The 13631-nt window shown below is 45.6% G+C and overlaps 1 protein-coding gene and 1 long non-coding RNA gene across 2 annotated transcripts in view; both read right to left on the minus strand.

Moving 5' to 3' along the window:
* Window positions 1–2987, minus strand: part of LOC109289104 — an 8955-nt gene extending 5968 nt beyond the window's left edge. Inside the window, exon 1 of the long non-coding RNA XR_002095300.1 lies at window positions 2975–2987. This is a non-coding gene — a long non-coding RNA (uncharacterized LOC109289104). The remainder of the gene's footprint in view (window positions 1–2974) is intronic.
* CACNA2D3 (calcium voltage-gated channel auxiliary subunit alpha2delta 3) overlaps window positions 1–13631 on the minus strand; it is a 1192973-nt gene that overhangs the window by 336602 nt on the left and 842740 nt on the right. The window contains exon 12 of the mRNA XM_019504610.1: window positions 6807–6885. Within this exon, the coding sequence (XP_019360155.1) occupies window positions 6807–6885 (79 nt within the window). The remainder of the gene's footprint in view (window positions 1–6806; window positions 6886–13631) is intronic.

Raw genomic sequence — 13631 nt, forward strand, 5'->3', positions numbered from 1 at the left:
GCCTTCCTGACTGCATCCCCACGCTGCCAGCCCATGTTCATCTTGGCATCAATGATGACTCCAAGATCCTTTTCTGCCTCTGCACTGATGAGAAGGGAGTTCCCCAGCCTGTAGGTCTGCTGCTGGTTCTTCCTCCCCAGGTGCATCACCTTGCACTTGTCAGTGTTGAATCCCATCCTGTTCTCATCCGCCCACCCCTGTAACCTGTCTAGGTCCGATTGCAGCCTATTTCTCCCTTCTAGTGTGCCCACATCCCCCCACATCTTGGTGTCGTCAGCAAATTTGAACAGGGTGCTTTTTACCCTCTTGTCCAAGTCACTGATGAAATTGTTGAACAGTGCAGGCCTGAGGACTGAGCCCTGCGGAACCCCACTGCCCACGTCCCTCCAGGTTGAAAATGATCCATCCACCACCACTCTCTGGGTGCGGCCCTCCAGCTAACTAGTGACCCATTTGACTGTGTAGGTGTTGACACCACAGTCCCCCAGTTTTTTAATGAGAACGGGGTGAGAGACAGTGTCGAAGTCCTTCCTAAAGTCCAGAAAGGCTATGTCCACAGCTACCCCTGCATCTAAGGATTTTGTGACCTGGTCATAGAAGGCCACCAGGTTGGTCTGACAGGACCTGCCTCTAATGAACCTGTGTTCATTAGAGGCAGCATAAGAATAAGCTCCCCTGCTGGCCCCTCATGGACATGTGCCAGGATAATTTTCTCAAAATGCTTACCCAGGATCAAGGTAAGACCAGCTGGTCTATAGTTTCCTGGGTCCTTCTTCCTCCCTTTTTTGAAGATGGCCCTCTTCCAGTCCTCTGGCACCACATCAGAGCACCATGAGTGCTTGTAAAGCCATGCCAGGGATCCTGCAATGACCTCAGCTAATTCCCTCAGCACTCTGGGGTGGAGATCATTCAACCCAGCTGATCCAGTCCCTCCAGAAGTTCCCTGACTAGTTCCTTGCAGGGAGGCAGTTAGAAAGACCAAAGCAACTATGGAGCTAAGGCTGGCAACACAAATTAAAGACAACAAAGAGTCTTTTTTTTAGGTGTGTAGGGAGTAAAAGAAAGGTGCGGGGCAGCAAAGGACCCCTACTGAACAAGAAGGAGCAATTAGTGACAGATGGGGGGACAAGGCTGAGCTATTCAATGAGTTTTTTGCCTAAGTGTTTTTGAACAGGAATCAAGATAAGTCTCCTAATGGGTTCTTAGATGGGCGTCAGAGGGGCACCATCCCACCAACTGTTGACACTGACTTGGTGCAGCATCACTTGGATGGACTGGTTGTGTTTCAGTCAGCAGGCCCAGATGAGCTGCGTCCAAGAGAAATGAAGGAATTGACTGGTGTCATAGCAGAACCACTGGCACAGCTGTTTGAGCACTTGTGGCACTCGGGTCAAGTCCTGGAGGACTGGAAAATGGCCAATATGGTCCCTATTTTCAAGGAGGGGAGGAAGGAGGATCCGAGTAATTATAGGCCAGTCAGTCTCACCTCCATCCTTGGAAAGGTCTTTGAAAAGATTACAAAGGATATTTGTGGGAGTCCAGCAGGAAAAATAATGCAGCAGGGCAACCAGCATGGATTCATAGCAGGTACATCATGCCTGACCAATCTGGTTTTGTTTTATGACAGAGTCACAAAATACTTAGACACAGGAGTAGAAGTGGATGTCATTTTCTTGGCTTTTAGCAAGGTCTTCAATACAGTATCTCATCCCATTCTCATAAATAAATTAAAAGGCTGTGACATTGATGTTTACATGGTCCAGTGGGTGGCAAATTGGCTTAGCGGTCATACCCAGAGACTGGTAGTAGACAGGTTAGTATTGACCTGGAAGGATGTGGGTAGTGGGGTCCTGGAGGGTTCAGTCCTTGAACCTGTACTCTTCAATATCTTCATCAGTGACTTGGATGTGGGTGTGAAGTGTACTCTGTCCAAGTTTGTGGATGATACTAAATTGTGGGGGAATGATTGCAGGCAGACCTGGACAGGTTAGAAAAGTGGGCAGTATGCAATAGGCTGCAGTACAAGGAAAAATGCAGAGTGCTGCAACTAGGACGCAAAAATATCAAGCACACCTACTGGCTAGAAAGTGACCCTCTCAGCAGCACAGAAGTGGAAAGGGATCTCAGAGTCACAGAGGATTCAAGATGAACATAAGTCGTCAGTGCGACGAAATCATCAGCAAAGATAACCGCACTTTATCACGCATCAGCAGATGAATGACAAATAGAACCAAAGAGGTGATACTTCCTCTCTACGAGGCACTGGTCAGACCACAGTTGGAGTACTGTGTCCAGTTTTGGATGCCATACTTCAAGAAAGACGTTTGTGGCCGGGTGGGGGTGAATACCAAAATCTCTCTCCGTGGAGCTCCCTACCACGCTTTGGATTGATGGAAGAGTAAGTAGTTAAGTCCCCAATGAGAGATGGTGTAGTAAATCACCCCAGAAGCAAGATAAAAGGAAACTGGTTTATTAGTAACTTCCCTGCAGGTTGTGGAGAACCCTGGCTATTCTCACAGCTTGCGGCCTTCCTTTTGCCCTCCACCACTGTGCAGCACATTCCCCCAAGCCAGTAAGCTTCACTCCAGTCCCACTCTCTTTTCTCTTTCTTGCCGGTGCCAGCAGATCCTTTCTCCATGGGACCTTCTCTCGGACAGTGAGTTTCTCCTCTCTTCCTCACCTCCTTGTTTCACTGGTTGCCGTGGTTACCTACACCCAATTAGCCAGTCTTATCAACAAGCTGCTCCAGCACAGGGTCTGCAGCTTCTAGAGTCCCTGCTGAATCTCTCCACGCTGTGCCACAGGGGGCAAAGGGAGACCCCTTGCTGTGGACTTAAGTAACTGCTGGCTCCTAATCAGTTAACATTCATCCGGATGCAATTCTCTCCCCAACTGTGTTTACTAAGTAATTAACTTTGCCCTGTCCCTGACCTGACTTTCCCCTGTACTTGCAACTTTGTAACATCAAAGGAACAGGGCTGTCTTTGTCCTGTTACAATGTTGATAGACTTGAGAGGGTCCAGAGAAGGGCCACTCCTATGATTAGGGGCTTACAGGACAAGCCCTATTAGGAGAGACTGAGGGACCTAGATCTCTTCAGCCTCCACATGAGAAGGCTGAGATGTGATCTTGTGGCCACCTACAAATTCATTAGGGGGACACAGGAAGGGATTGGAGATACTCTGTTCACCAGGGTGCCTCTTGGGGAAACATGAAACAATGGTCACAAACTGACAGAGAGCAGATTTAGGCTAGATATCAGGAAAAACTTCTTCATGGTAAGGGTGGCCAGAATTTGGAATGGGCTTCCAAGGGAGGTGGTGCTCTCCCCTATCTTGGGGGTCTTTAAGAGAAGGCTGGATAGGCATCTGGCTGGGGTCATCTGACCCTCAATGATCTGTTGAGGTCCCTTCTGACCCTAGCATCTATGAGTCTGTGAAAGCCCTTCAAGGAAATATATAACATTTGATAAGAAGGAGCATAATTATTTGGTTTGTTAAAAAATATTATTCTCTGGGGCTGGCATTCTCTTGCATATTATCACCCTCATAAGAATGGTGGTTTTCAATACAATGACAATAGTTTCATCAGACCCAGGACTACTGAAAACAACCAAAAGCTGTTTCTAAGCACGGTGCACTATGCTGATGGTCAGAAGCTCCCATTAAGAATGTTGCCAGTATAAGAGACCTTTCAGTTAGGTGAGCAGTATACATAAATGGCTCCCCAGGGAAGCCTACAATGCAGGCGGTGCTCAGGTTATGTGAGTGGACATGGTTGAAGATTCTTACATCCCAACTATTGGTTGCTCATACAACAAGCCCTGGAGCTGTTGTAACTGGGGCACAATTTGGGGAAGCCCTTAGGGCTGCTGCAACCTTTGCTAGCAATTTCACCAGCTCCTACAGTTAGGGAAGGTCCAAGCTTCTCTTCCTTCATTCCTTTGCCGAGCTCTGCACTTGTGCATAGATGAATCTTTCCTTTGTCTTTCTCTATGTTCTGTAACATGCCAACTTCCCTGATGGTGCATAATTAATAAAAAATAAACAAACATTAAAAAGTGGGGTTGTCAAATGACTAAATTGATACAGACCTTTACAAAAAAATGTGTTTAATAGAGGCTGTTTTGTAAGTTATTAAAACATTAAGGCCCATCTTTATTTGTACAGCTGGCCAACCTTCTGCTGGAAAAAACTGTTGAGGGAAAGGCAGTGGCTGCTTACTTTAAAACTTGGCATGTTAAACATTAGGAAACTTTTATCTTTGTTCACTTGAGGATCTTAGTAAATCTCCATTTCTTGTTATTTTTCCTTCATGTGCACTTGCTTACAGAATAGCAAAGAAAATAATTGTAACTTTCATAAATTGCTTGACTGGAGCTTTGCGGGCCCTCAGTTGTTTTAATGTAATTAAAATGGTTTGCTGCTTTGGCTCATTAAGCCCATGGTCCCTGAAGCTGCACCCTACTTATGCCTGAATTTTAATAGAGAAAAGTGCCTGGGCAGGGGGGTCTCATAGTTTCACTATTAGAATTCAGAACTTAAGAAACTTTTGCAAGGTGGTATAAATTTCCCTTGTGATCCATTTCAAAGGAAAGGGCTGTCCACAGTCCAGTCAGCTGGAAAGCTTGCACACAGTCTTCATCTATGCTGTGTTTCCAAGGGGAAAATCACTGCAAAGAAAATTGGTTTTAGGTCCATTGATCTCAGTGACAACATGGTTGGCCCACCCATGTAAGAAGTAAACTGCAGTGCAGTCATTCAGCCATTCTGCAGATCAGCTTTACTAGGTCTCTCTTCTCTCAGAACTGTAATACTTCATTGGGCTAAAGAAAACAACTAAACCAGAGCTGAAAACTGTAAGGGGAAGTTCTGAATCCAAGACCTGAGATGAAGACTCATCCTGCTTCCCAGATTATAACTTCTGAAACTATAAAAACTCATTTACTTATTGATCAGAGTTACAAGAAATTTACATTATGTAGTATTATGAAGCAAGTACTGTAACAGACTAAATCTAAGAGAAAAGTTTATAGAGACAATGATAATTAAAATACATTATTTTGTTGACATCTAGGGGCTAGAGATTGTTCCTGTTTATACTGAATTAGAGTAGGTGAGTTGTCTGTGGTAGATTTAATACAACTTTAGCCAGATTGTAACTGGGTGCATCTACACATGCATTAAGGCACTTTTCCTAATATGCATTCTATTTAGTATCTCCAGTGTGAGGTACTAAACAAATGTGCATTAGGTTTCCTGAATGCACAGTAATATTTGTAGATGGTTTTTAGGTGACGCTTAATGAGCAGTAGCCTATTTTACTGTGCATTAGTGTAATAGTATGGTTTTTTAAGTGATGCTTTAATGCATAGTAAAATAGGGCACTGCACATTAAAGAGCACATGTGGACATGCCCACTGAGAACTAATGTTTGACACTATCTCTGACAATGACAAAACCAAAATTGTTCAGTAGGAGAGTTTTTTTTAAAAAGCAGCCTCCTGGGGATAGTGAAGAACAAAGATGTCCACATTTCCCATATTTCAAATAAAGCACACACATACCAGATGAACAAGTCAGACAGCTCTTATGGCCTGGCCCTAATTTTTCAGTTGCTATGCTTAGATCTTTATGCATCTATAGCACTGTACTGTCTGAAAAGCTTTGTTGATTAAATTTTCTTCAAAAAGATGCATCAAAGGATTCTTATACAATGACTAAACTAAATTATGGTGTAATATTAGCTGATTAAGACAAGACTTCAAACTGCCTAATTTCCATCAGCTGGACACAACAGTAGTTAAAGCTATAAATGACTAATGGATAGTGCCTGATGCAATTCATCATAAAGTGATGTGGCACAGGGGGAAAAAACATTTCAAAGATAGAGATAAAGAAAAAGCTTCACCTTAATCAGTGCTTCAAAATTATTCTTACTTAGACTGTCCATCTGTCTTACATGTACTATTATGATCACTACTACATAGTATCTTAGCTTTCCTACCCTTTAGTATTTTGGTCTTTAATGATAGTAATAGTAGTAGTAGACTCATGGCTGTCTTTTCTCCTCAGCTTTTAAGCTCTTCAGGGGAGAAAATGTCTCTCACTGTAGTTTGTATGCAATGAGACCTTACCTTATTTGGGGTCTCTAAGCACTATGGGCATTTATAGATGTGCTCGGGGTGGCAGATGGGGACGCTTTAATTAGGGTGGCTCCAAGACCTGTTCTAATTAAAGCACGCAGAGTGCCATTCATGTGTATTAGTGTCCCCACACTAAAAAATGGCCATGGGGGTGTTTTAAATAAAGCTCTTTGAATGAGGTTTAAAGTGCCCCCACCACTATTTTTCAGTGCAGGGACGCTGATTCATGTGACGATGGAGTCTGCTGGAGTGCAGTAATTACCACACTCCAGCTGACTTGATTAATCACAGCATGTAATTACAGTGTGTTGGAGCAGCCTTGCTAAACTTGTATATGCACCCTATGTTCTTTTCAGTTCCATAAAAACAATAGGAAAAACATTTTGTAATTAAAATTAATTCTTTGTGATTTTCAATTTCTGCTTCTCACGACCATGAAACAGTTTAGGTGCATTTTAATGAAATAACATTTCTTTAAAATGTTTAAAGACCTGCATACTCTAGATATGCTTTTGTAAACAAACCTATCCTCTTGCTGAAAAAACAATTGATCCCCTCAAAACTGTTGACATTGAGATGATTTTTGTACAAGTTTTCAGTTTTGCTAGAAGACTTCAAGATTTTTGCAAGTAAGATTTTCAGTTAAAGAAGGTTAACCAACCTTTGTTAGCACAGGCCATCCATTTCAGGTTATCAGCAAAAGCAGTTTCTCTGCCTATCAGATAGGTAAAAATCCGAATCTGAAAGTAAAATACAAGAGATTAAGTCACTCCACAGTATAATTGCTTACTTAAGGCTCATGCAGTTGAATTTGCTTGCATGTGGACAGTTCACTTATATAAAAACACACCAGAAAAGTCTAAAGCATAGGTAGTTTAAAAGAAAGCTATGCCAATAAGATATTCATACCAAGATCTTTTTCTTTTTTCTGTTTAACAAAATGGTTTATCTCTGTGGAGGTTTTTATATCTGGCATTTAATCAAAGTCATAAGTAAGGATAAATGAGAACAAATTAAAACCACCAGACCACAATATGAAGTTACATATTTCAGATGTCTGCTCTGCACTTGTGAATTCAGAAAATGGCTACAGTCTTGGGGTTATATTTTATTTAATTATTAAGCCTATTTTTACTATAGATGTGGGAAGCTGAAACAACCTGCTTGCAAGACCTTTCTGTCTTTTGTGTGCATCTGTATCTCTGTCTACACAGTGGTTGGCACACACATATCATTCTGATGATACTGGGGTGATAAATTACAGACCCATGTGACAATTAAAAAGCATTTTGACTGCCCTATTGCACTCTACCCACCACTCCACCCTACTGGGATGGGACTCCTAGCATTTCATTACTGAGCAGCTTCAGACAGTTGACATAAAAAGTAAAACTACCCACAGAAATAGTTCCTCCTTTTTGTCTCTCATCTAAATTTGTCTGTCAAAATTCTTGCCTATTGTTTCAAATGTTGACACATACATGGATCCATTAACTTACTATATGAACCTTTGCAAACACTGGGGAATTTATCCTTTCAATATTCTGGAGATGTAGGGAATGTTTAACCCCATTTTACAGATGGGTATCAACAATAGACAAAAGCAAAGGAACTAGAAAATAAGAACAGATTAATTCTACAACAGAACTACAATTAAACAGCTTTTCTGGGTCCCAAAACTTCCATTTTTAGAAACTGTCTTCGGCTCAAATATGTACCTGCTTCCACTTCTACCAGCTGATGGGCTGGGCACACAGAATAAATTAATTTAAGTTCCCAATGACCATCTATAAAAGAACTTCCAATGGTATAGAGGGTATGGTTATGGGATCCACGACTGTCTACCATGAGTTTTTTGCCCTTCTAGGTTAGACTTAACTTCCTCCTATGCCTATGTCATTCTATTGGAATCACTCTCTCAGTCTCTAGCGGTTTACTGTCTTGCTTCTTCATAGATCACACACTCAGCTGTGAACTGCCCTTTTTCTAATGCATCTAATGGCCATTGATAGACTTTATGGCTGCTTGCAGAAGTAGAACCCCCCCCAGCCCCCCCCCCCGGCACTTTACTTTAAATTTGGCACACTCCTGCAGTGCATTAGTTGTGCCTGGTTTTCCCAACCTCTGTAGAAATCAGGTGCTTTAGTGGTGCATTTTTAGTGTTTTTATCCAATAACTGAATCAGCTATAGCTAAAAGCACCAAAAAGGCCTGCTGAAGCACCCAATCCATACAGACTCTGTGAAGCTGGGTCGAAGTAATGCACTGTTGCTTCTGGTTTTCTTCCCCCCCACCCCCATCTCTGTCAGAGCCCTACATTTTTCTAGGATTAATCCAGACAACAGCTCTCATTATATACATGTGGGCATCTGCAGTCCAAATTAAAATTAGCTCTAGTCCGAATTAACTAATCCTCATTGATTGAGGATGAAAGGTAATGCAGACCAGGGCAATCCAAATTAAGCAATTTAAACTGTATTCATTAACATGTATTTAGGCAGTTGCTTTTAGGAAAAACAGAATGTAGGAACTCAGATAAGCAGATAAGCATTGCAAATATCACTCCCAACACAGGAAACTCAATTGGGTTTTTGCAACACATCAGGCAGAAAGTAACACATTTATAAAGTCAAATGTGTCAACAAAACCTTAACATGACTAAGTATTAGGTCATTTACAGCTTCTGGAACAGAACTTTAAATAATTGAACAATGGAGCAGGCCTTAAACAGACATATTATTGCAAGTCCATGCCCTTTATGTGGCATCTGAATCAGATCCTTGTACCCTGGGACCTTTGCTGCCGTGTGCAAGAATACATGGCTGCACAACAGCTGCACCACATATTCCAGCAAAGGTGGCCTGCCCAAGCCTCCACTGTGTCCTGGAAGTAGCAATGAGGTGTCAGCCGGGGAGGGCCCCTCGGGATGCCAGGAGCCTGTCCTGCCATGGTCCCCACCCCCAGCATCATCCAGTAGCTCTGGTAGCCCTGGACAGTGCCTGCCCTGCCAGTTTTGAGTGTGAAGTTCCACCCATGGCACCACTGGCCCTCAGCAGCTCCAGCTCCTCCCTGGAGGGGGCCCCTACCAAGGCAGCCAGGCACTGCACCCCTGTACCCCAGAACACCACCAGGAGCTGCAGGTCTCTGATGCCAGCAGGGATAGACTCAGGCCACAAGGCACACCTGCCGCACCCACCCAGTCCCAGGAATCCCTGCACTGGGGCAGGGACCTCCCTACCCTTGCCCTTGACCCTCCCCTCCCTGCCTAGCTCAGCCAAGTTCCCCCTGGCCCCTGGAATTCCCCCCCTCCCAGCAAACAGGGAGGTGGGAGGGAGTGCAAAACTTTATTGAGCAGCCTGCGCCCCCCTCAGCTAGGCAGGCACAGGCCTCTCACACATGGAGAAACATGTCAATGCCTGCAACAATGTCATCCTCAGCTGTGGGGGAAAGAAACATGTAGCACAGGTACAAGTATATGTTTAGGCAGTAGTGAACATTGTAGGGAAGTAGGAGCTTGTCCTCTGCACTGTCAAAGTTCAGGGTCCTGAGCCAGGTTCTCAGGTGCTCCAGGGACACAATGGCAATCAGCACCAGCAAGGTGTAGTGGGATGGGCACCCCTCAGCCTGTGTAAACAGCTCCTTCTGGTGTGCCTGAGACACTCTCACCAGGGACGTGCTTGAAGTGCAGGGCATGCATCGGGGGGGGGCAGTCCTGGGGTACTTTTCTGCAGAGGTCCCCTGTGTGGGGGAGGGGAAGGGGGCATCATCAGCTCAGTGTCCCAGTCTGCTGGGAGCTCCTCAGCTCCTGAGCATGGGCACCATGATCCTGGTGGGGCAAGGGAAGAAATGGCCTGGCCTGCAGGAGGAGAATGAGAGAAGTGGGTCTGCAGCTGTGGCAGCAGATGCTTCCAGAAGCCAGGCCTGTTCCAGCTTGGGAAGGGGGCAGGGAAGGCAAGCTGCCTGTGGCAAGCACCCAGCAGCCCACCTACCCCTAAGGAGTGAGCAGGGATGGGGGACTTGGCTGGTGGGCCAGGGCCTGCCTGCCTGACTTACCATGGTCCCTGGACACCTGCATGAATGACCCCTGATCTGAGGCAAGGCAGCACACAGCCCCTTGGTATAGTGCATGTTATCTCAGAAATGTTGTAAACTCTCAGAAACAGCCTCTTCAGGTCCAGCAGCTACACATGGGGGGAGAGGCATCATCTGCGCATGGGGATATGCTGTCAGGGTCACTACCAGTCTTGGCCAGAGTCCTTCATAAGCACCAGCTTTGGCAGCAGTGGTCCCAGGACTTGATGCAGCTGCTGGACCAGCTGGTCACCATGGTGGAGGAGTAGCTGGCAGACTCATAGGCCTGATGCATGAAGGACATTGCACACAAGTGGAAGTGGGACTGGACAGACCAGGCATTCTGGAACAGGCTTCTGGCTCTCAAGGAGAAGCATATGGAGACCCAAGAGCAGCAGGCCACCACGGTGGCCAGGGCAGCGGAGGCTGCAGAGGACTGCCAGATGCTGAACACCATCCTGGCCCTAGAGGTTGCCTTTGTACCCTCCACTGCCCAGCCCCTGGCCATAGCCCCACCTCCCCCTGGCAGCCATCCACCACACAAGAAGATGCAGGCATTGTGGGTGCTGCCAGCCCAGCCAGTGCTCACACTGGTGAAGGTGCTGTGGTGGTTGATGATGGCCTGGAACTCAATGGAGTGAAAGCCCCATCAGTTGTACAAGGGGTGGTCACTGTGTAGCAGGTTACAAGGATATGGGTTCTGTCCAGGGCCCTGATTCACTGGGGGAAGGCCAGGGCATGGAACCCCAACACCATCTCCAGGGGATCATGCACCCGGAGCACAGTGTTCCCTGGCACATCCTGGAGAGAGCCCTCCAAGATGGCCTCCCTGGTGCCCATGCTGAAGAGGAGGCTGATACAGCACAGCCTGGCAGGTGTGGGTGGCCAGCTTCAGTAGGGTGATGGCCAACTGTGTCTCACCAGGGAGGGGGAGCCACGTGGTGGTGGCCTGCTGGTCCAGGTGCAAGTGGAGCTGGGGTCCAGGTGCAGCACAGGGCCTGGGTGACAGCAGAGTGTGGGGCAGGGTGCCTCAGGCACCATGGTGAGCATGGCCACATGCAGGGCTGGCTCATCCTATCTTGTGAAAGTTGTGGCCACAGGGGGCCCCACAGCCAAGGGGACCCCTGCAGCCATGAACAATCCAGTGCCACCCCCTCTCCCACCACTGCCAGGTTCTCCATGTCAGAGGGCCACAAAACTATAACTTGTGGGGGGGCCCAGAAAAGTGTAGACCGGCCCTGCCCACATGGATGCACAGCATGGTGGGGGAGGCAGGGCTGAGACTGACCTGGGCCAGGCACTGGTCTCTACAGTGGTGAAACACAGGAAGCAGCATGGCAAGCAGGGGCCTAGGGTATGGGTGGTCCCTGCTGGGGCCTGGGGGTGAAGCAGCCATTATATGGTAGGCACAGGTTCTGGTGACAGAGTTGCAGAGGGCTGTACCTGTACACTGCAGCCTGCTCTGGGCCAGAAAGGCAGGTGACCAGGGAGCAGCATACAGGGTTGGCATTTAAAGGGGGGGCCCTGAAGACAGGCAGCTGTGGCCAGAGACTCCAGCTCCCCCTGGCTGCTGCATGGGAGTACAGCAGGGATAGAAGAGGCCAGGAGCAGGCTACTGGCATAAGCAGCAAGTCTACTCCCAAATGGCCAATGCCTGCCCAGAGCAGGTTTACTCCACAGTAAATTACCACAGAGTAAACTCAGAGCAGCAGGATGGAGGCATTAAAAATTGCTGTTTAAAGAGTCTATCCCTTCAAGCAGAAATGTCTGATAATGCCTTCAAAACAAAAAAATGCACTAACAGCCTCTCAAGCAGAGCTATAGTGTGGACATTCTCACAAATGTGAATATGCAATGGACATTTCAGCTCTGATCTGACAATACTGCAGTCCATGAGGCTTTGCTACTGACTTCCCTGACAGTAGCATAGATTTTTTAAAATATTACCAGTTTATTCTTTATTGCTAAATACCAGTATTTAACTTCTTTTGAAGACTGGCTGTTTTCCTTTCTTGTTCAATTTCAATAAATATTTTTTGTTATGCTCTTAAACATTTCTGATTGAATGCTATGTCCATGAAAACAGCAGCACTGTCAGAGCCAGGATGCAGTAGCTCAGCTATTTCACTCCACCTTTGAACAAAGAATGCTATAGTCAATATTGTGTGATTGTTTTGTGATATGATTAGCAGAAAACCAAAATAACAAGAAAGTGTAACACTTTCATTGGGATCTACAAGTCAGTCATTCAGAAGAAAAAAAAAGAAAAAACCCTGAAGTTTTATCATCTCCGTTATAACTCTCTCAACTGTTTTGAGAACAGTGCTTTTGTTTCTTGTCAAAGTGTCATTCTTGTCAGGTTTCTTTGACGTGCAACGTTAGAGTACATAGCATGCCATTTTGGAGGCAATATCAGGGTTTTTTTGTTATTATTACTGATTTTGGGTGGTTTTTTACTTAGGTCAAGTGCAGTGTTAAATTTGTCAGTATCATCAATTAGAGGACTCTGTTCTGATCTTTAAAGGCAATGGACTTGACCTAATAGACTTCTTTTCTCTAACTTTCACGAACATGGTATTAAAGCCTCATGTATTGCAGCAAATCCAGATGAACACACACAATTTTTTGCAAATAAAAACCTTTTCCCAACATGTATTTTTAAAAGCATACGTAAGAAGAAGTAAAGACTTGAAACTCTCCGTAGTTTGAGAAGAAATTAAATTTGCACCATTGAGGCAACAGGACTCCAAAAAATGTATACTGAGGCTTCTCCGATGCACTATAATTACAATGCGTTGGAGTAGACTCAATTAATCAAGCCTGCTGAATGTGATAACTACTGTGCTCCAGCAGGCTCCAGAGTCATGTGTATCAGTGTCTCTACACTGAAAAATGATGGTGGGGGCACTTTAACTAAAGCTAATTTGATGAGTTTTAGTTAAAGAGCCCCCGCTGCCATGTTTCAGCATAGGGACACTGATACACATGAGTCTATCACTCTGGGCTCCTTAACTAGAGAGTCTCACAATTTTTTCCTCTTGCTAGGGGAACAGGTGAATTGATGGATCCATACACAGACACATACTAGGGCTGTGCAAAACTTTGGGTGCTGATTTGATTCAGAGGAGATTTGGCCCAATTCAGTGGCCAAATCTCTGTGAATCAAATCAGGAGACCAAGTAAAAGGTCTGAATTGATTCAAAGCTCTTCAAATCAATTCAGAAAAGATTTGTAGAGCTTTGGAGATTCGGGCAGTCCCCACTCACTGCTGCAGGCTTTTTAAAAACAAAAAATGGCCCCACACTCACTAGCTCCTGCAGTGGCCTCAGGGCTTCTTGGGGCTCGTGGCAGAGCCCCCCATTCAACACGAGGCAGTGTGGGAGCATCAGAGATCACCCCCCCCCCCCGGGCAGCTA

Source organism: Gavialis gangeticus, unplaced genomic scaffold (assembly GCF_001723915.1).
Source record: "Gavialis gangeticus isolate Ggan-Ray unplaced genomic scaffold, GavGan_comp1, whole genome shotgun sequence".
NCBI lineage: Eukaryota > Metazoa > Chordata > Crocodylia > Gavialidae > Gavialis > Gavialis gangeticus.